The 22,107-nt window shown below is 39.5% G+C and overlaps 1 protein-coding gene across 1 annotated transcript; it reads right to left on the bottom strand.

Moving 5' to 3' along the window:
• Positions 1 to 6,095: 6,095 nt before the first annotated feature.
• On the bottom strand, positions 6,096 to 20,720 carry LOC127380787 (protein-glutamine gamma-glutamyltransferase 5-like). Its single transcript, XM_051610267.1, has 13 exons — positions 20,714 to 20,720; positions 18,137 to 18,316; positions 17,593 to 17,835; positions 15,645 to 15,763; positions 15,026 to 15,154; positions 14,610 to 14,787; positions 13,397 to 13,529; positions 12,274 to 12,377; positions 11,927 to 12,169; positions 10,254 to 10,580; positions 9,204 to 9,361; positions 8,783 to 8,916; positions 6,096 to 7,806 (listed from the first exon to the last, which is right to left on the bottom strand). Exons 1-13 carry the CDS (start codon positions 20,718 to 20,720, stop codon positions 6,096 to 6,098), a joined length of 3,666 nt encoding a protein of 1,221 aa, XP_051466227.1.
• Between the last annotated feature and the right edge of the window lie 1,387 nt (positions 20,721 to 22,107).

The raw sequence follows: 22,107 nt of genomic DNA, 5'->3' as shown, positions 1-22,107 counted from the left end.
TAAATATGCAGTTAAGATGTGTGATGGCTGGATGTGAACTTATGAAAAAATACATGCTGCTCAGATAGCTAATGCAGTCTCCTGAGCACCATCAATGGCAACTTTTCTCAGGAAAGAGGAATAGTAAAAAAATTACTGTTAGTTAAAAAGTATGACTAGTATAGCCAGTTAGTATATTTGAAGCAAACAGATTTAAAATTCAAATTAATATGGTAGCAGAGTTAATTATTACTATAAAATTAGCAACAGAATAATTAACAAGGGCTGCTCAGCTGTGCATGTAAACTGTATATGATCCTTCAGTTGGGAACACTTTCTGTTTTCAGTATTGCATCAGTCTCCTGCACAAAATTTTTATTCTGATGTTAGTAAGGGAGTAAGAAAATTTCCCAATAAAAATGTGCACTGTGCACGTTATATAACGTACCTTGCAGTTCAAAGACAAAAAATTTTAAAGCTTGAGCAAGATAATCCATGAAGAATATGCAAAGATGTAGAAGGAATGACTCACATATAAGACATCAAAAAAAGGAAAGAATTGGGATGCTTGTAAAATATTTGAATAGGATTTCCTTCTACAAATACAGACCTTTCCTTACAAAAGCACTTCTGCAGTATAAAAAAAAAAGAGTTTTGAAAATGCAGATATAATGGAAATGTACAACAATATGACATAAAATCGCTGCATAACAAAAAAGAAATCCTTGTTCTCTTTTGCACTTTTAATATTTTCACATCTTTTTCTGGCCAGCAAATCTGATTTCTTTGTTTTTATATACTTTATAGTATATGTTCCAAAGGATTTTCTTTTTTTTTAGCACTAAATAAAATTAATATGGTGTTTCCCTAATTTAATCTTCCTGTCTGATACAACATATCAAATTTAATTTATCTTTATAACTACTGCTTGCTAAGATATGGGTTCAATGAATAATAATTTTCAATATGTTTTTGTAGGTAATGAAATATATAAAAATAAGTCACATTTCACTCAGGCATTTTATGGTATGTCACCAGAAAATGTCCAAACAAACACAAACCTTAAGCACTTAAAGTTTGGAAAAGAACTTCCAGCCAAATCTTCATTATTAGATTTCAAAACGTCTAATGAAATGTTAGGGATGAGAACTGAAAATTATTACATAGAAGAACCTTTGTCATCTTTAAAAACAATACAAACTTATTTCAGATTCACAAATATATAAGTTCCAGTATTTTGATTTATAATAGCATCATAAATGCATTGGGTTGGAAGCGACCTTTAAAGGTAATCTACTTCACCCTTCTCCCCCCTCTTTTGCAGTGAGCAGATTTAACCAGATTAGATTGCTCAGAGTCCCATCAAGCTTGACCTTGAATGTCGCCAGGAATGGGGCCTCCACCACCTCTCTGGGCAGCATGGTCCAGTGTTTCACCACCCTCATAGTAAAGAATGTCTTCCTGATGTCTAATCTAAAACTACCCTACTCTCTAAATCTACTTTGTCCTATTGTTATATGCCCTTGGAAACAGTCCCTCCCCACCTTTCTTGTAGGCCCCCTTCAGGTTCTGAAAGGCTGCTATAAGACATGCCCAGTGTCATTTCCTCTACAGGCCAAACAACTCCTCCCTTGCCAAGTTCAGCTGCAGTTCCGTCTTGCCTTTTAGTTTTGCTGGGTGGTCTCGACTCCAGGTGGTATCTTGCCTTCCTTGCCTGATTTCTTACACCTGGAGATCAAGTGCTCTTGTGCTCTATGGAAAGAGTCCTTAAAAATCTGCTAGCTCTGCTCTGCTCTGTCCCCTTGTCGCTGAGGATTGCTTCCCAGGGGGTCCTATTGACTAACTCCTTGAAAAGCTGGAGTTTTGCTTTCCTAAAGTTCAGAGTCCTGACTATGCTCCTTGTCTGACTCATATCCCTTAGTGCTATGAACTCTAGCAGTGCATGGTCACTGCAGCCCAGGCTGCCTGCAATCTTGACATCCCTGATGAGCTCACTTGCATTGGTGACCATCATGTCCAGTATCACCTCTCCTTCCACACTCCAGTCATAGGATTTGTCTCACCATGTTTCAGTAATGGCCACTATGTTATCGTTTTCCAGCTGCACAGTAGATTCCAGCTCCTCCTGTTTTGTTGCCTGTGTGTTAGAGGCACTTCTGATGGGCTGTTGGCCGTGTCACCTTTTTTAGAGGAACACCTGTTAGTTCCCTTGAGGTGTTTCACGTGTGTTTCCCTGTAGGCTTCTATTTCCTCAGGAGCCCCTGGTTCATCTTTGTAAGACTTTGACTGTGCTGTAGTGTCCACAGCATAGGACAGGTAACATGTTGAAGGCTCTTAGTAGCACCCCATCCCTCTAAACCTGGTGTGTCATCCCACAGCTTGTCACATACTATTTCTTCCAGTGTCACTGCTTGCAACTAGAGAGGAAAAAAAATAACTTGTGCCACAGATTCCCTCACCAACCATCCCAAGGCCCTGAAGTTTCTTTTTATTGTTCTTGAGCTATAAGTTGCAGCTTCCTCTCCACCTACATGGAAGATCAGTAATTGGTAACAGTCTGAGGACTCAACCAAACTAGGAAGTTTCCTAGTGTTGTCCTTAACCTGGGTTCCAGTGAGACAGCAGACTTCCCCATGCTGACAACCTATCTGGCATATTGGACCCTCTGTTCCCCTCAGAAGTATCCTACAACTATAATCCTTCTTGTCTAACTTGTGGATGTAGTCGTGATACAGGCAGTAAGCTTTTCACATTGTGGAGACACCTCTGGTGTAGACTGGCCATCAACCACATCCTCATTTGACTGGTCTTCCTCATCCAGAGCCTCATACCTGTGTTTCAGAGGCACATGATGGGGTGAAGTGGGCAGGGAGGGAGTTCACCTGCTGTGCCACTTATGAACTTGCCTCCATTTGCTCTTCCCATTCAGGCTTCTGCCTGACAGGGGCAGGATACAGAGGCTCCTGGATCCTTGGTACTTTCTGTCAGGTGCTCCCATTTCTGTTTCAATGAGGGCAGAACCTGGCTTCACCAGTTTATCTCTTGTTCAGCCTCCCTGATGCTTTTCAACCTTTCAACTTCCTCTTAAAATTGTGCCACCAGCTGAGCAGGTCATCCACCTGTTCATAATGCACACAGCAATTATTATAGCTGCCACCCATTATTAGTGAGAGTGTCTGGCACTCCCTGCTGCCTGTGACCTGGATGGCTCTATGCTTCCATGGGAGCTCTGCCTGGATTCCTACATCCATTCTGGTGAGTGTCGAGATCTGGATCTTCTGCTGCATGGAGGCTGTAACTGAGATACTTCTAAGAGGATGACGACCAATAATAGGACTCACCTATGGTGAAGCTGGTCTCTTTGGTGAGAATTCTAGTGGAGTTCTTTTCTTGAGCCAGAGAGGGAGAACTACGCCCTGTCTGCACACCTTGCATGCACAAGCTGCCAACACCTGCCCTTCTGATGCCCCCCCCATGCTGTTTGCCCACTCTGTTCATCATACTCCTGGTCACTTGTGCTCCCTGAGGTCTGCTCTTATACATGGAAGGGTTTGGCCACAGTCACCCTGGCCCCACCCACAGTGAGTCAGAGGTGCTGCTCATCAGGAGATCCCTCTTCTGGGGGGCTTTGGGGCACCCTCTCACTCCCTGTGCTTTTGCCTTCCTGGTTTCTTGGTGTCTTCACAGTTTGCCTCTTTACACTGGGCCCCCCAGCACGATCCTCCACTTTGAAGATCTTCATTTTGGTAGCCTCCATGGTGGCTTGTGTTAAATCACAGAAAGGGTAACTATAATAATGAATGAGAAACTGCCTTTTTTTTTACTTTCACTGGCCTAGAAACAAGTGAATAAATTTTGGTCATTGAAATAAAATATATGTCTGAACTGAGAATAAAATTAGAAATATATTCCTGAAAGCATAAATACATTAGTACTATATTCACTATGTGATGACTATATCATGCTTGAGTTGGCCTCACATTCTTTTATGTACTGCACTAAATTACAGGAAACTGCTGATCTTCAATATGTTAAACCCACTAGGCAAATAAAATTTTTAAAAAATATATAATTATTGTGGATTCTACTTCAAGAAAGTGCATTTGAGGCAGCCAGATGTCAGTTTTGAAAAATAAAATAAAACAAAACCAAAACAACAACAACAAAAAAATCCCAGCCAACAAAAGAAACCCTGACAAACCAACCCAAACTCAAAAAAACCCAAAAGAAACTCCAGAAAGGTTACAGAAATTTAAACTGTGCCTCCTATGATAGGATTTACCTTATAGAACATAAGTGAACATCTGTGAGTGGAATGCTTTATTGTGAACAAAGAGGATGGTTGAATTTTTCCTCTAAATACCAAACTGAGTATTCCAGGTATAGTAGGAAATCTCTCCATTTCCCCTGAATTCAGATCCACTTTGAAGCCTTGGTTTCAGACTTTAGGGGAAGGAAGATATCACATTCCAGAAAACAAACAAACAAAAAACCCCAAAACCAACCAAACAAAAACCCCCACACCTAAAGCTAATTAAAAAAACCCAACAACCAGAATTAGAGCATTTTTCTAGATTAGTATTTTTATTGTCAGTCAGGCAAATATATTCTCAGCAAGTACCCAACATAAACTATTGAAACAGTGTAAAAAAACAAGTCACTTGAGTTGTGACCACTCTACTACAACATCCAGGCAAGGATTTCTTCTACCATACTCAGAAGTAATATGTATTTGACACAGTTGGTAAATTCACAGGTAACATCTGACACCTCAGCTTTTCAAAATATTCAGTCTCATCACAATGTCAAGGTATGAGAACTAAGCTATACTACTGAAATACTATTGCTACATGACTGAAGATTCTGCAGCACCAACCAAATTATCTCACCACAAAACCCCACTAACACTTGCTACTGAAAATAACAGAGCACTAGAGGAATATAATGGGAGGTTTTGTCAGCAAATCCAAAAGTATTGTGAGCAAATCCAAAATTTGGGAACAGTTCCATTATGTCAATGTGTCATTTTGCTTCCTAAAACACTGGGAGAAGGCTAGCATTGAAATGGCACCAATGATCTGAAGAAGACATACTACATTTTCATTCACCTTCTCAACCTTACAGTCGGGAGTGCTCAGTGTTGGAAAGAAAGGATACCATCATACTTGTTCTCTATTTCAGGTCTACTCACAGAAGCTTCCTAGCTATCTTGAATCAAAAAGGCACAGCCTTGAAATTAGAGCTTTCCATGGACCTAAACGCATTCAATAAATTATGAGGAAATTTTTGGAATACGCTATGTGAAAACCCTTCAGCTGTAAAAGCCAATAAATTATTATTAATCATTCACTGAGTTTTGCAGCCTTTCATATCTGACTTGTGGATTCCTGATACTGGAATTGCAATACATCAAGAGTAGCAATATTACATTTATTATAATTGCTTTTTAAAAAAACAACAAACAAAGAAACCAAACAAAAAAACCCCAACCAAACAAAAAACAACAATACAACTCTTCAGTTGACTGGTAATGATTTAATTACTCCATGACCCGTCAGAGTTTTCCTCACCTCATAACTAAGGAAATATCAGGGCAAGCAGAACTAACCTGAGCCACATTGGGCTCAGGGGCCCAATGTCTGTTAGGTGAGAGGTAAGGCAGATCTGCTGCCATCTCTTTGCAGCTTCCCAAGGACAGCACATTTCATGCAGGGAGAGAGATTTGCTATGAGTGCTGTAGCCCAGAGAGATCTGAGAAATATGCATCACAAGAAATCAAGAGAAGAGAGAGTGAAAGCACATCATTTAAAAAACAGCTTGACTAAGCAAGTAAATCTGATTACCTGTACTTTGCAACTATTGTTACTATGGCTCCATGGGGAGCACATTCACTTGTCACTTCCACTGTACCATATCTCAAGATATATGAGTATTAAATCAAATGCATCCCTCAGCAGTCGGATAGCATCCAGTTTTCTGGCACATCTCAAATGCATAGATAAATACTCAGACTATGCACACTGCTCTCCATCATCCATCCATTTCTACCCTCTTTCAAAGCATCTACATATGGGCTTTAATTCACCAGCTTCGGCTTTTCCCCAGGTTATTCTCCATTACAGGTATTTGCGTTTGAAGTAGCTGAGAGTGCTTCTGCTGGAGCTCCAGGGTGTGCGGGACCCAACTTGGGCCAGGGTGCTGCTGGAGGGGCGGGATGCAGAGCGGGGCAGGGTGGCATAGGCAGAGGGAGAGGTGGAGCGGGGTAGGGTGGAATAGGAAGAGCGGGACAAGGTGTTGTAGGAGGAGCGGGACAAGGAGCTGTACGGAGGGCGCGTGACTGTACCATAAGCAGTGCGGGACAAGGAGGAGTAGCCCAAGCGCCCGGCAGGGCTCCAGGCTGAGCGGGAGGCAGGTGCCCATGTGGAGTGGGAGCCTGAGCGAGCAGTGGTGTCACAGGAGGGGCCCCACTGAGGGCCACACACTGAGCGAGACCCTGGGGCGCCCACAACCCGAGAGACAGAGAGAGAACCAGGGGAACAGAGGGATCGGGCTGTGGCAGCTGCCAAGGGGCGTGGGGTTGAGGGGCATGGGAGGCAGGCTGTTGAGGACTCTTCAGGGCAAGCAGGGGGCGAGCTGGCAGGGCGGGCCCCTGCTGCTCCCAGTGAGGTGGTGGCAGGGGTGCACAGTGAGTGGGCTGCAGGGGGCCCCACTGGGCGAGGGGCTGGGGAACAGAGCGAGTGGGCTGCTGGGGGTCCCACAGGGCGTGAGGCAGGAGAACAGAGGCCGTTGGGTGATGGGGTGCTCCCCATCTGCAGCCCTGCTGGGGTGGTACTACGAGCAGCAGAGCGGGGTACTGGGGAAGGTGCTGGGCAAGGGCCTGGGGAGCACATGCCATGGGATACTGGGGCAATCAGAGGTTGGGTGGCCATTGGGCCACAGGAAGGCTGGGCGGTAGGAGAGGGTGCGGAGCTGCAGACAATGTGTGAGATGGAGGCAGCAGGCACTGAAATGGGAGCCGAAGGCATGGGACAGGCAATGGTGTGGGCTACTGGAGAGCACACAGGGTGGGATGGCAGAGCTGTTATATGAGTAGGGACTGCCTGGGTTGCTGCAGTAGGATTGGAGCCAGCCATGAAGTGGGTCAATAGGGCACTCACCGCATTGTTTGCGGGGACAGAGACAGAGTAGGGCATCTGTCCCACTCCACCTCCAGGCTGGTGTGCAGGAGCAGGACCCGTCTCAAACACCACATGAGGCATAGGGGGACACACAGGGTTAGATGCTGTGGCAGGCATGGAGCCATACACGGATGGAGGCATCGGGGTGCACGTAGCTGGAGGCACAGTCTCACATATGACACGGAAACCAGGATCGCATCCCACTTCAAAACCAGGATTGATGCTTGGATTGAAGCCTTGGTTGCAGATGGAGTTACATAAAGGATGGCCTGCAGGGAGGTACACAAAGTCATACACAGGCTGGCCCCCTGCACTGCAGTTTGGGTTGCACACTGGGATACAAACATATTCACACATGGAGTTAAACCCAGGATCTGCCACTGGGACAGGCCCAGAGCTGTTCATGGGGAGGGAGCCATTCTCACACACTGGAAGTGACCCATTCTGGTTAATGGGCAGGGTGCCATTCTGGCTGGCAGGCAGGGTGCTATTCTGGCCCACAGGACTACACACTTCAGCCTTGGCACATCCCTTGCAATAGGCAAACTTGTGGCACCCGAAGTTGGCCAGGAGCCGGTGGCTGCCAAGCCTGTAAGGTGTGAACTCCACGATGGTCCGTGCCTGTTGGTTGGCTGCCAGTGTTCCCAAACTGTACCAAGAGAAGGAATAGAATTAGAACTCTGGGTAGGTCAGAGACCTGAAGCAGTACAAGATTAGCATACAAGATGAGGTTTGATTTGATAAGACATGTTTTCAGGGAAAAACTCATGATAACTTTGCTATTTTTGCCTTCTTCCAAAATATCACATTCTGAATTGTTAAAAGCATGGAAAAACCTTCTATCTTAGAAGATTTCAAAAATTCCCATAGTCAGTTCTGCAATTGGAACTGAAAACTCATTCATTATACTCTCTTGAAGTCTTTAAAAATGTAGCACACTTCTGCCTCAAAGATGTATTTACTGCTTCCCATTTCTAGTAGTGTAATTTGGATTGAGCAGCTGTGTGGAATCAAGTTCATTATTATTCAGTGAGAACAATTCCTAATTGCTGCTCCTCTAAACTAGTTATATTTTGGTCAGTTGTCCTTGTGATGAAGAACAGCCATGCACATTAATTAACAGCTACTTTTCCTAGGATGTTTTACCTTCCTGGAGGTTTCCAGCTTCCTGTGATTAATGTGTTATGAGCTTAGAATGCATATTGCTACTTCTCACTGTCATTTTCTGATTGTTCTCATATGTGGTGCAGGTTTGTGAATATTTAAAGAAATTCTATCATAAACTCAACAGGATTAAAAAGTATGGGGTTCCTAGCTAGAATTTATTGTAAACAAAAGAGTTCATTCACTTCATTCATTTCAGACAGAAATTTGAAACATATATTTAAATTAAATCTTGAAAAAATGAAGCTGCAACATATCTTGTCAGCTTTAAATGATTCATCAGTTTCAAGAGGAGTGAGGCTTTTAATGGAGTATCAAAGTAATAAAGGGTAAAAAGTCCCATTTAGATGCTAAAGACCAAAAATATAAGAACTATTGTCTTCCCCAAAATCTGCTCTCATCTAGCATACCTTAGTCAACTCCCAATATAATCCTTATTTAAACAATTGATAATATCTTACTCAATGGTCATTGGCTCTTTGAATAAACCACAGCCTTCTAAGGTCATTACGCAGTTCTTCATATCTTCCTGGAGAGGATTGCAGAAGGAGATTTCTGCAGTACATGGTACTTTCAGCTTGGGCTGGCTCAGTAGCTAGTCAGAAAATAAACAGTTTTATGTTTTGTAACCCTTAAAAAGTTAACAATGAAGCACTGGATTATTCATACATGCTGCTTTCTGATTTACTTCTATGATAACTGTACATCACTCTAAATCAACTTTTATACATGTGAAATCCCACTGATCTTGCTAAAATAAAAAATACATGGAAAGAAAAGGAAAAAAGTTCCAAGCTTATCAACATTGTACCTAGGAAGTGGCAGATGAGAATCCCTAACTCTGTTCCTTAGATCACAAATCCCATAATTAAAGTTCTTTACCTTTACAATAACAGGTGGCCTGTTGATCACAATATCCCTGCTCACCATCAGAACCTCTCCACACTCTGGGTCTGAGACAGCAACTACTTTCATAATGTTGTGATCACAGAGATAAGGTCCATATTGGCTATATGACACACATAGTGGAATATTTTTCACTGTAAAATAAATGTATTTTAATTATTTTTTTGTGTGTGTGATTTTTGGCTAATATTTCCACTTCCCTTCCTCCTGAAGTTTCACTGACACTTAAAATGGATTAATTAAATATTAAGTTACCACAGCATCTTTGAAAACAGTCAGGATTTTTCCTGGCTTAGGGCAATACATTGCTACCTGCAACCACCAGCTTCATACATTTCAGTTCATGTAACTGCATTACTGCATTTACAAGGGGTTTGGTTTACTATTACTATTATTCAAAAATCGGAAGCTTTCATTCCAGTGTAATTCTTAAAGTAATAATTCAAATTAAAACTTGGCAAAACAGAATCTTAATATCAGGTATGAAATGTCATCTAATGAAAATGTGTTTTAATAAAGGGATCATTTTTCTTCGAGAAAAATATGTAAACCATGAGAACAAGAGTTTATGCTCTGATACACCTTTGCACTTCCCAGCACATAGCATATGTAGAAATGATTACGTTAGTGCTCAAGACAAGTGTTTTACACTGGCTAACATCTTCTGGCCAAGGAAACAAATTGCTTTTCTGACAGAAAGCTGGAACTGTATCTGTGTACTGAATATAGAGTTCAGAATTGAACTTTTAGTGGAAACAAGTTTTTAGATTATCATAAGAATTTGTAAGCCTTGAAAAATTGAGGAAAGATGATGATTTACCGGTCACTATACATGTAGAATTGAGTCTGTTATGATTTTTAAGTGATCACTATTATATAAATTCAGCTGTCAGTATTAATATTCAACATTGTGTTCATTTCATTTCTCACCACTAATAGAAAATCTCTCTTAATCCCCTCAAAAAACAAACTATCTCCTGAAAGGAACAGTGGACAAAAGGGTAGTATACAAATTAATTTTCTTACCTTCCCTTGGACCCAACGTGACATTCACACTGTCTTTCCAAAATTGATCCATTGGGCAACCACTGTATGTTATTATTTGTGCACACAAATTAAATTTCAGGGTTTTGTTTTCATTACGCAAATTTTCAAGCAGCCAGTGCAGCTGGACATCTTCCCCATACATTGGGCAGTTGGCCATCTTTAACCTCATGTTAATACCAGAGTCACTCAAAAATGGGTTTTTCAGAGATGATAACTCTCTATCAATATGACAGTTGGAAGCATTGCAGTAGCCTGGGTGAATTCTTCTGTAGGCCCTGTAATAGGCTTCTTTGTTTTTCACAGAACCTGTTGAAGAAGACACATGATAATGAATCTGCTGGAGGCACACAAAGTCATATCTACTTTAATTATAAAGATAATTAAATTTCTTCCTTTTCCTTGCTGAAACCTAATGTAGTGGCTTCATGTAGAGCAAATCCACCAGATAATGAAATACAAGATACAAGTCTGAACATATAGAATAAAATATATATCTCCGAAAAACATTCAAAGATCTTATTTTACTTTCATTACTTACATTTAAAAATGGTCATGTAAATACTGAGATGTATAGTTAGTGCAAAGCTCAAAATACAAGGGTTAGGGTGTACATGAAGTGCTATCATAACTCTCAAAAGCCAAAATAAACCATTCAAACAAAGAAGCTATCAGTTTTTTTCTTTTATGTTCCTGTTCAAGTGAAAAAACACAGGGCTTACAATTTTACAATCAACTATGATCCACTCTTTATTCCTTTAGGCAATTTTGCTGCTTTAATTCCTTCCTGCTACTGGAAGATGAAAAGAAATCATTAGTCCAAGAACAGCAGACTATCTTAATAATAAATTAGTTTAGTAAGGAAGAACACTTTCTGACAGATCTGGTACAAGAACCAACAAGTAAGAAATTATTGCTGGATTTTAAAAAAATCAGGGCTTTTTAGATTATCTGAAGTTTGGTAATATTCTGAACTACCATACAGGGGAGAGCAAAACAAGTACATACGAATAGTGGTATTAAAAGGGCTGTAAAATATGTCCTGTGAGGAGCAGCCAAGGACTTTGGGTTTGTCTAGTTTGGAGAAAAGGAGGCTGAGGGGTGACCTCATGGATTTCTACAGCTTCCTGAGGAGAGGAAGTGGTAAGGGAGGTGTTAATCTCTTCTCTCTGGTATCCAGTGACCAAGGCATGGGAATGGCTCAAAGCTGCACCAGTAAAGGTTCAAACTGAACATTAGGAAGTATTTCTTTTCAGTGGTAAAATACCAGAACCTCCTAGAGAGGAGGTCAATCCCTATCCCTGTCCATGCTTAAAAAAAAGGCATTTGGAAAATGCACTTGATAATATGCTTTAAATTTTTGGTCAGCCCTTGAAGTGTTCAAGCAGCGGATCACTGTAAGTCCCTTCCAACAGAAATATCGTATCATAAAAGAATTAAATTACCGCTTCTTTTGTTTGAATCATCTAAATAGGTTTAGAAGTTTTAAAAATCAAGATCTTTGAACAGAAAGGCATCTTCCCCCTTTTTTTTAAAAAAAAAAAAGTAAGTTAAGAATGTTTGACTCATGCTAACATAGGACAGATTACATTGATAATTTTATATTATTAGCATTTAACATCTCCTCTAACCCACTTATTAACTTTTCTTCATACCTAGTTCATACTTGTAAGCCCCCGTGATATCTTCAAATTGCTCACTGCCAACACTCTTGGTGATTAGATGTTGTCCACATGGCCAAGCATCACAGAAAAATTTTGTTTTCTTGGCATTGTTTTGAGAAAGCCAGCCAACATAGTTGGAATTTACTCGAGAAAACATATGATGACCATCATAGTCCAAGTCCAGTTCCCCTTCTCTGATGCTTCGAACCCATGTGGGACCGCTGCAAGCTGAACCTAAACCAGATGACAAAAATGTTATAATATGTTGTAACCTGATTAGTAAAGACACTAAATAACATAAGCTGAGGAAGACAATTGTGTTTATAGTAAACAGTTACCTCTGCCTGTTTCCAAAGGTGTCGGATCCAGACATTGCCAATCACCACAGCATTGATTTAGGTCTCTGCGAGCCATCCAAGATTCATTCCAGCAGTGATATCGCCTGTAGTATGGAGGAATATATGATTAAAGACATCTCTTGAATTACCAAGTTCAAAGCTTTATGTTGGAATAAAACCATGTCAGAGAGAACCTTTTAATCAACTGAAGACTCTGTCTTAACACTGCTAAGGATGTCTGGGGACAGGAGTTGTTTGTTTTGTTTTATAACACTCAGATTATAAATTTGTTCCAGGACCTTGCAGATCTGATTGCAAAACATTCTTCTTAGAGTATTTTTTTTTTTTTTTTTTTTTTTTTAGCTGATAACATGCCAATGCATTTCTTATGCTTAAGTAGTTTATTTTCCTATTGTTTTCTTAACTTCTTCCTCCTGGTTCTTTAGAGGAAAATCACATACTGTCTTAGTCTTCTTTTTAATGGCTTAACACAGAATAAACCCTGAAGTCTTTTGTGCTAAAATAAGATCCTAATTTCCTTAGTATTCCAGTTTGACCTCATCGTTTGTACATGTGTAAAGGGCAGAAAATTCATTAAAAGCTCTCACAGATGAGACTTGGATGCAAACAAAACTCTGTTGCAGTGAAAACACAAAATTCTACAATGATGAGTGATTTCATAGTTATATGAACATGAATTGAAAAGTTTACAAGAATGAAGCAGCCCATTATAAAGAACCTGAAGAAGACAACATAATTATCAGCCAATTGGTTACGACTGAAGATAATAGTCCCAATTCATGATACATTTTCCCATGCATTTAATGATCTACTTAATATTTCTACAGCTACTAAGATGCATAACCTTATTCTTCCAACTGAGAAGGATAAGGAGGTAGCATCAATTCTCACTATCGTTTTTTTGTTTTTTTCTTTTTTAAAATATAGGTTGAGCTGATTGCCTCTTCAGTAATTTAATGTTTTTGAAATTCATTATTAGGAAACTGAACAGCCTTGCCACACCAATGAAAGAGCTACAGTGATCTGCTAAATTTACACTAGTCTTTCTATAATTATTTTTTAAAAAAAACAAAAGTATTTATTTATTTATTTATTTATTTACCAGAGCTTGTCTTTACCAAGCAGGTTTTTTCCAGTACTGTCAAAAATCTCGTTGACACCAAGGGGATTCTCAATTGAGCATGGAAAACAGAAGTTCGTGACAACACGGCTTGGAATTCCCAAACACCTCATTACTGTAAGGAAAAAAATATTGGAGTCATTACAAATGGTGATTAATCAACAAAATCCTTCACTCACTTTATAAATAATTATCCTGTATTCTACTTTGCAATAATATAAACACAATGGCTAGGAGGCAATATTTGGGATGCAGTGATTCTGTCTTTTTAGTGGTTGAAAATAATCAAAAAAGAGCCTAGCAGAAAGGAATGGCTTGTTACTCTTGCAGCTTTAAAAAAAAACACCACAAAGCAGATACGTTCTAAATTCAGAAATAAACACAGAATCACAGAATGGTAGAGTTTCGATGGGACCTCTGAAGATTATCTAGCCCAATGCCCCTGCTAGAGTAGGATCACCTGGAGTAGACCACACAGGAACACATCCAGACAGGTTTTGAATGCCCCCAGAGGTGGAGACTCCACAACTTCTCTGGGCAGCCTGGATGAATATAAGGATGCTGATCCTGCTTTAATGAAACAGCTTTGTTTTTGTTTTTGTTTTGTTTTGTTGTAAAAAGGATGTAGTACATATAGATCAATTTATGGAGTATCAATTTAATTTTCTTCAATGCAGAAGCAGGTTCTGTAAATAAATGGTATAAAGTTGGAACTCATATTTTTTGTCTGTAGAGTTTAGTTCACTATTATCTCACCCTTTGCAGTAAAAGAAGATAGTAGCCTGGTGCTTTTATATTTTGAAGGAGACGGCTAGAGTTCTTCTTTCTGTTCAAAACTTAATGTTTCTCACCCTTCAAACCTCACCCAAAGGATAAAATTTGTCTCAAGGATGCTGGACTTGAGCTGTGCTTTACTAAAAGCTGCAGTATTGACAGCTGCACGTATAAAGGTCACAGAAAAGACAGCACTCACTGTCTTTCTTTGTTTCCACACTGTATGGCAAAACAATAGGTCTATACTAAACACTGTGTTAGGAGCCATGCCTTATCATAACAAAAGAAAAATATTCTATTTCTTTTCAAGAAAATGTTAGTGAGTAATATTCTTCCTGTAATTTTCAGTCACGGGTTTTCGATCCTGGTTTTCTCTCTTCCTTTTTGGATAACTAGGTAAGGGCAGACTGAAATATCATACCTGTGCACATTACTGAAGCAAGAGACCCACAGTACCCATATCTGACAGGTCTGCATCTGCCATTGTACCATTGTTGAAGAATAGGGACACTTCCGTTCCAGGAAAATGGTTTTGTTCCTTTCAGGTAATCATTGTTTTCTGGCATCTTCATGATACTGTTAGTCGTATGGCTGCTTATCTAGAAAGAGAAAATAAAAACAACCTTTTCAAATAGCTGACCATGTCTTCACATCCTAAGCATAACACAAAATCATTAGACATTAGTGTTACAAGTTAGTTTTTCCTGTAAATCTGAACACAGAAAGGATTTTCCCTGCTACTCATACTGTGTTAGATTGCAGCACAATTTGTCATTCTATAATATCATAAAGTGTGATCCAATCCATTCAGAAGTCACACACCACTAGAGGTCTTACCATGTGATTTACTACCATGCTGACATGCACAGGATCATTGCGCCAACAATGGTCGCGATCAGAGCCATGATGGTAACTTGCACCCATGTCTAGGATCTTCAAGCAGATATCCAGAATCCCATCTTCAAACTGAGGAAAGAGAAGTGAACACACGCATCATGATATTTTGACCTTGATAAAGTTTGCTTATTTTCAATAGGCCAGTCTTTCTTTTTTATTAGTTGCATTTCCTAGTTCTCTTTTTTGTCTTAAAAAAATTTTAAAGAAATCAAGCACAGCTCCTAGTGGTCTGCATGATCTATATGCCAAAGGGAAGCCAAAAGGAAAAAAATTATCATTTTTGCTTATGTTTGATCAATGGAATAATTTTCCTACAGAAACACAGTATTTTTTTTCACCTTTTCCAAGAACATTCCTGAATTTTGCTTCATAGAATATCTTTCCAGTTGTAGGGCTACAGTAAAACCCTCTAACCTTTTGGTTTATGCATGTATAGCCTGGAGTGGTCCTAAAAACTTCCACATTCCAAAACATACCATGTATTTCTGAAAAAAAATTATACACTTTGTTTATCTGCATATGGATGATATCGACTTCTGAACAAGTCTTCAAAAAGTACCTGTCCAAAGTGCCATGGTCGAGAGGTAATATGTTTGTGAACTCCTTCATACAGTATCCCATGTTCATTCAGAACATATTCTTCTCTATGGGCCTGATTGTCCATATATACGGGGTCATCTGGAAAAGATGCAGAGCTATCAGTCAGATAGTATGTACGTTTCTAGCACTTCCACATGTTCTGCTTCACTGAATCCCTCTTTCTTTTACTATCTATTTTTAATTTATACTTTCAACATGGTCAAGAGTGTGGGCTTTTTACATATTCAAAACCAATTAATTTCTACTTACAGCTAGATATTGTCTCTATTAAGTCTCTCCCTGCTGCAGCACAAGTGAATTACACAACTTGTAATTTATCTTCACACTAGGCTGTTCTAGGAGTCAAATGCTACATAGAGTTTGGCATTTGAATTTGACCAAATCAAAGGTACAGATGATATTAATATCTGCCATGTAATTATTTTGGCAACATCCTACAAAATTGCTTACTACCAGAATCAGATTGACATAACTTCATATGTATTTGTATTACATTATTTCAATGCAATACAACAGGATTCACAGAATTACTGAGGTTGGTCCTTGCTTTCTCTTTGCTCAAGCAGGGAAAAATCTGAGCAAAAGCAATTGCAGCTGGGAGAAAGAGTTGAGAATATCTGAGAGAAACAATTCTGCAGACTGCAAGGTCAGTGAAGAAGGAGGGAGAGGAGATGCTCCAGGTGCCAGAGCAGAGATTCCAGTGCAGTCCATATTGAAGACCATAGTGCGGCAGGCTGTCCCCCTGCAGCCCATGGAGGTCCACAATAGAGCAGACATCCACCTGCAGCCTTTGAAGTACCTCACACCAGAGCAGCTAGATGCACCTCAAGGAGGCTGTAACCCTAAGGAGAGCCTACTTTGGAGCATGTGAGTGCCCAAAGGAGGTTGTGACCCTGTGGAAAGCCTACACTGGAGCAGGACCCTGGCAGGACCCATGGACAGAGGAGACCACACTGGAGCAGGTTTGCTGGAAGGACTTCTGACCCTGTAGGGGATCTGCACTGGCACAGTCTTTTCCTGAATGACTGCACCCCATGGAAGGGACACATGCTGAAGCAGTTTGTAAAGAACCACAGCCTGTGGGAAGGACTCACACTGCAGAAGTTTGTGGAGGACTGTCTCTTGTGGGAGGGGTCCCATGCTGGAGCAGGGGAAGAGTGTGAGGAGTGATAGACACAACACATGGTGAACTGACCACAACCACCATTCTCTGTCCCCCTGCAACTGCTGCCGGGGAGAAGACAGAGAAAACTGGGAGTCAAGTTAAGCCTAGAAAGAAGGGAAGGGTGGGGAAAAGGTGTTTTTTATTTGATTGGTAATAAATTAATTTTTCCCCAAGCTGAGTCTGTTTTGCCTGCAACAGTAATTGGTGAGTGGTCTCTCCCTGTCCTTGTCTTGACTGAAGAGCCTTTAATTGTATTTTTTCTCTCCTGTCCAGCTGAGGAGGAAGAGGGATAGAGTGGTTTTGGTGGGCACCTGGTATCCAGCCAGGATCAACCTAGCACATACGGAGAAACCTGGAGCCAGTTGCCCAAGCCCATGCCCAGACAGCTTTTTAAGTCTCCAAGGATGTGTCAGTGCTCAGTCAACCTCACAGTACAAGTGTTTCCTAATGTTCAGAAGAAACCTCCTGTACTTCAGATAGTGCCCTTTGTTCCTGTCCTGTCAAGCCAATGTAAAAGTGGGTGAAGAAAAATTACAACACATTCCTTCTACCACTAAGAAACCTAATAAAAAAATCGAGTTGAGACAGTCTTGAACTTGCAGGAAAAAATACCAAAACAAAATTGTTCCTTGTTTCTCATTATTTCTGTGACTCCAGCTGTTACTTACTAGCCAAGTAATCTGTTCAACATTTTTACTCATCACTGGCATTTCTTCAAACTGTCTGATCATAGAGTTCTTACCTGCACACCAAGGGTTAAAAAGAACATAGAAATCTCCAAGACATCGCTGATATGTGTGACCACAAGATGTGATTTGCATATTGAGAATATAACGGCCAATGCAGGCATTGGAGGGTGGAAACAGGCTGATACTGATGCATTTTGGCTGATGAATTTTGTAAGAAGCACTCCAGCAGGTTTGATCTAAACATCTGCCCATTGGGAAGGTACATTTTGTCTCATTCGATTCGCAGGGTCTTAGGCCTTTTCAGGAAAATAAATACAACTTCAATCAGAGATTAGACAAAGCACATGTAAAAAACTAGTAATTTGCTTAGCCATCGTTTGCAATGCAAAGCTCCCAAGGGTGGATTTTTTTTCGCTTGTCACTTTTTTAGCAGAGTGAGAAAACTTTACATGCTAGCAGGACTACCTGAATTAGGGGAAGGCAGTATCTTCACACAGAAGATGAATAAGTAGATACCATTTGTCTCTGAAGGCTATGGGAAATATTGTTTAGCAGTAAAGGACTGGGAAAGTCTACACAGAGTCTGCGAGTGACTACCTGTCTCCACAGTGAAAATCGCCTCATCCACGGAGTCATCCCATTCCCGATTTTGGAAGCAAGCATTAAAGCTGAAGGCTTGCCCTCTCCTGATTATCTGCCTGTCAGTTCCGAAGAAATGGGTATTATGAATTTGGCAGTTGGAAGGGCAGTTCAGGTCGACTTCTCCCAGCTCAATAACTGCAGGATGAAGAATGGAACACAAAGGAAAAGCAAATAAATGAATTCCCATTATTGACTGAGGTCAAGATTACAGAAATAGGAAATAATTATGAAAAACAGTAATAACAGTTTTGAAAAATTCATTCAAGAATTCATATAAAATTCAGCAACACTGAGACTGGGACATACATCCATAAAAGCATCCTTACATGTTCACCACTTTCCCAGCTTGCAGGTGGAAACTTGTATAATGCTTTGATTTATAAAGCTGTGCTACAAGTTTCACATTTTTTATATGATGCCTTCTTGCTTTATAAATACCTGATGCTGAGATTATGATAACATCTCTACTTGCAAAATTTATTTTGCATTGTAATATTCTTTCCACATTCCAACACGCTTTCTACAGTTACTTTTCAACCACAGCTAGCCAGCAAACATTTTGCACAGTTCAGAAGTGTTTTTTATATAAATAATAAAATAATAAAGTGAATAAATAAAATATTTTATAACAAATGTAGATGTTTGAAAGCTAAAGTGGCATTCCAAATCAGTCATGAAAAACTAGATATGAATAAATATTCCTCCAAAATTGTAAATACTGGTACATATGCATGCAAATTTCTCAATCTGCATTTCTTAAAGTCATAAAAGGTTTGCAGACATCTTTTGAGGAACTTAATGGAGAAGAAAATATTCACAAATTGTGATATTTAAAAAATTGCTGACAATCTACTACAAGTGCTATGACTAGCTTGACAAAAATCTTGGCTAATTCTCCCTTAGGCATCCTGCCTGGATATCAGCCATTTCATAGGGGTAATTATAATCCTGGTGCCAGAAGGATGGGTAGCAACACTAATTTTTACTTATTTGCATAAAACTTTTTATTTTAAAAAATGCTTCACTCTAATTGAAGACTATGGGAGCCACATATTCTCAGCAACTTTGCAACTGGGCTTACTGAACTACAAAGTCTTGCATGTTATTTTAATTCTAAAGGGTTAAGTTTGGTCCTGCTAAGCCTGCAAAGCAACCAAACAATGAAACTTCTCTAACTATATTGGCACTAAGTTGAATACAGTGTTGGCATTTAGGGGAAACTAATTTTTCCCAACCAAAACCAAGGGTGTATCCACATAAAAGCAGACTTATACCTAAGCCCATGAGACCATGACATTTTTAACACAAACCAGTGGACTTTCCCAGGATCGCATCCTGAAGTAATTAATAATTTAAATTAACTGGGAGGGAAGGTTGGGTAGGGGAAAAAAGAGCAGCAAAAAAAAGCATGCAAAAATACCCATTTTTTTACATTTGTTTCCTTGAAGCAAAATAATTTCCTTTTCATCTAACCATTTAAATCTGGTAATGAGTTGGTCATTCAGCTCTTCAGCAAAGATCAGCAGATAATTGTAGACCTGGGTGTTTCCCATGTTAAAAACATGCACGCTATCAACAATAACCAAAAACTAAAGCAAGGCATTACATCGTTATTGCTCATGACTGCCTCATACCTACTGACAAGAAAGAGTAACAGAATTGAACTGAAAATCTCATATCTTAATGAGACTTGTCAACCCTAACTCGAAGTGTTCTGGTTTAAGAGAAAGGATTAGAAGTGCTTATAGCACACATGGTGAATTCCTGTGGTCTAGAACACTGAAAGAACTCAATAGATCCTTGCCCATCCTCTGGAGGCGTTTATAAACCAAGACAACTACATTTCACCCACTCATTAATCCAGCTGAACTGGAACATCAAGGAGTTGAGATATAACATATTTCCCAGAGAAGCTCTCTAAAGTCAGCCCACAGTTTGCTTATCAGAGTTAATTATCACAACTGGATCACAAAGGAGTTAACAATTTCCTTCTTCAGCAAAGACAGCTCAGAGAAAATACTAAAAGCTAATCAATTTCACATCTCTTACTGGTTTTCTCTAGCAGAGAGTTTCTGGCAAAAACCTGACCTCCAATACCAGGCACTGGTTTTCTCTATCAGTTGATATTTTGCCTTCAATCCAGAGAGAATACTTCAGGTATCCATTGTGAAATAAATGCTTCTATCATGAGAATTCAGAAAACTATTACTTTGTAGGTTATGCTGGAAATAAAATATATTCTTTTTCATGCTCTTATAGTCAGAATTGGCTATTGTTTCACGAATTCTTTCTGTAGCTCTCTTGTTCCTCTATAAAAGGGAAGTTTTTTCAAAAGTTGTTGCTGTTTTTCTCTTGTTTGTTTTGTTTTTGTTTTTCTTTCTCATTAAGTCCACAAATAAAGCCACGGAAATAATCCTTAGACTTGATTCCACACAGCAATATGTAGAAACTTTTATTACTTTACACCTGACCATTCCATTATTTCTGCTTTCAGTACTGAGTCAAGCAATAGTAAAATTTCAAGACACTTACCTTCCATTTTTCTTCTACATGTACTAGTATCTGAAGCACAATTCTGGTGGAGATACCAGCTCCTCAGCTAGATGCACTGTAAGCTCTGGCTGGTCTCTTCCAAGAACCAACCTAATTTCCTCCCAGTAAGGTTTATATTCAGAACTAAAAGGCTGTCACCCATATTGCGTCAACAAAATACCAGTTTACAAAGAGGCCCCACCCATGTGTCTGCTGATGCTCATAAATGATTCATTTTAACTTCCAGCATTATTAGGGAGAGTCCTGTGGCTGAAGGGAGGGAGAGATCTTGGGACCTCACCTATAGCATGGTACGCTCAATGTCCCACAACTTGCTATGTCTCAAAAATATTTTAAGACCAGGATGAATCTAAACATGTTTCGGCGTAAGGTATTATTTTTAGCCATTTAAAGTTCCCACAAATCCCAGCACCTACTGCTCGCTTCTGGTTGGACATCTTCACACCAATAGGAAAACAACAAAGAACACTAGACTTAAGCTGAATTTAGACTCTCTGAGTATGAACCCCAGTAGACATTTTTATTATAATATAAGCAGAAATCTCAGCTTTTAGACAGTCTGTATAACCCTCCCTCAAAATGGAGGTCAGAGTAAAATGAACAGTTACAAACTTTCCCAGCTAAATTGTAAAATAAACAGGGAAGATGCATTAAATGTTTTTGAAGTTGACAGTAAAATTTAATCTAAAAATTACAGAATTTATTTCTACTTTGTGTATATTTATGTTGTAGTACACAACCAGTTTTGCACTTTCTTAACTCTATTCCACCTCCTTTTCCCCAAAATTATTAAAACCATTTGAGTTTTTCCCAAAAGTTTCTGTGAACAGAGAACTTTTAAATATTTAATACAAAAATATATTTATTTAGGTGCCAGGCATATTTAATAAAAATGCCACATATAATAGTAAAAAAAAAAAACCACCCACACAACTGCAACAGTGTTCTCTCTGCACACTCATGGATGAGAGCTTTGGCTTGCAAATAGGAGAGATGGATTGAAATTTCCTCTGCCAAAAGCAGAATAAATATTTGTGACAGTTGCCTCCTATCCTACTTAGACATCCATGCCAAGCTTTACTCCATAAGATATCCTTCGAATCCCTTCAAATTATTCCACTTTGGATTAGAAAAAAACCACACACACAAAAAACCCCAAACCTAAAACTAAAAAAAAACAACCACCCAAAATAACAAAACCAAAAAAATCATTTATTAATACTGAAAGAACACAGCGACTGAAGTTCAGTGATTTGCATAACTGCCTGGATTCTAGACAGTGCTTTAAGAAATCATAAAATGAAACAGCATAACTAAAAGTGAAATAACTTAGTAAGCATGACTTCACTTATGTATTGTGAAATAACTTCACA

The sequence above is a fragment of the Apus apus genome, chromosome 2 (genome assembly GCF_020740795.1).
Source record: "Apus apus isolate bApuApu2 chromosome 2, bApuApu2.pri.cur, whole genome shotgun sequence".
Lineage (NCBI taxonomy): Eukaryota > Metazoa > Chordata > Aves > Apodiformes > Apodidae > Apus > Apus apus.
This window is presented reverse-complemented; position numbering and strand designations above follow the sequence as displayed.

Bases quoted from the DNA above. Each gene is read 5' to 3' on its own strand.
- LOC127380787 (XM_051610267.1), bottom strand. The intron at 15,155-15,644 runs GTACTTTTTGAA...CTCTTTCCTCAG, and splicing joins GACCATGGCACTTTGGACAG to TTTGAAGATGGGATTCTGGA. The intron at 14,788-15,025 runs GTAAGACCTCTA...TTCTCTTTCTAG, and splicing joins GCATGGTAGTAAATCACATG to ATAAGCAGCCATACGACTAA.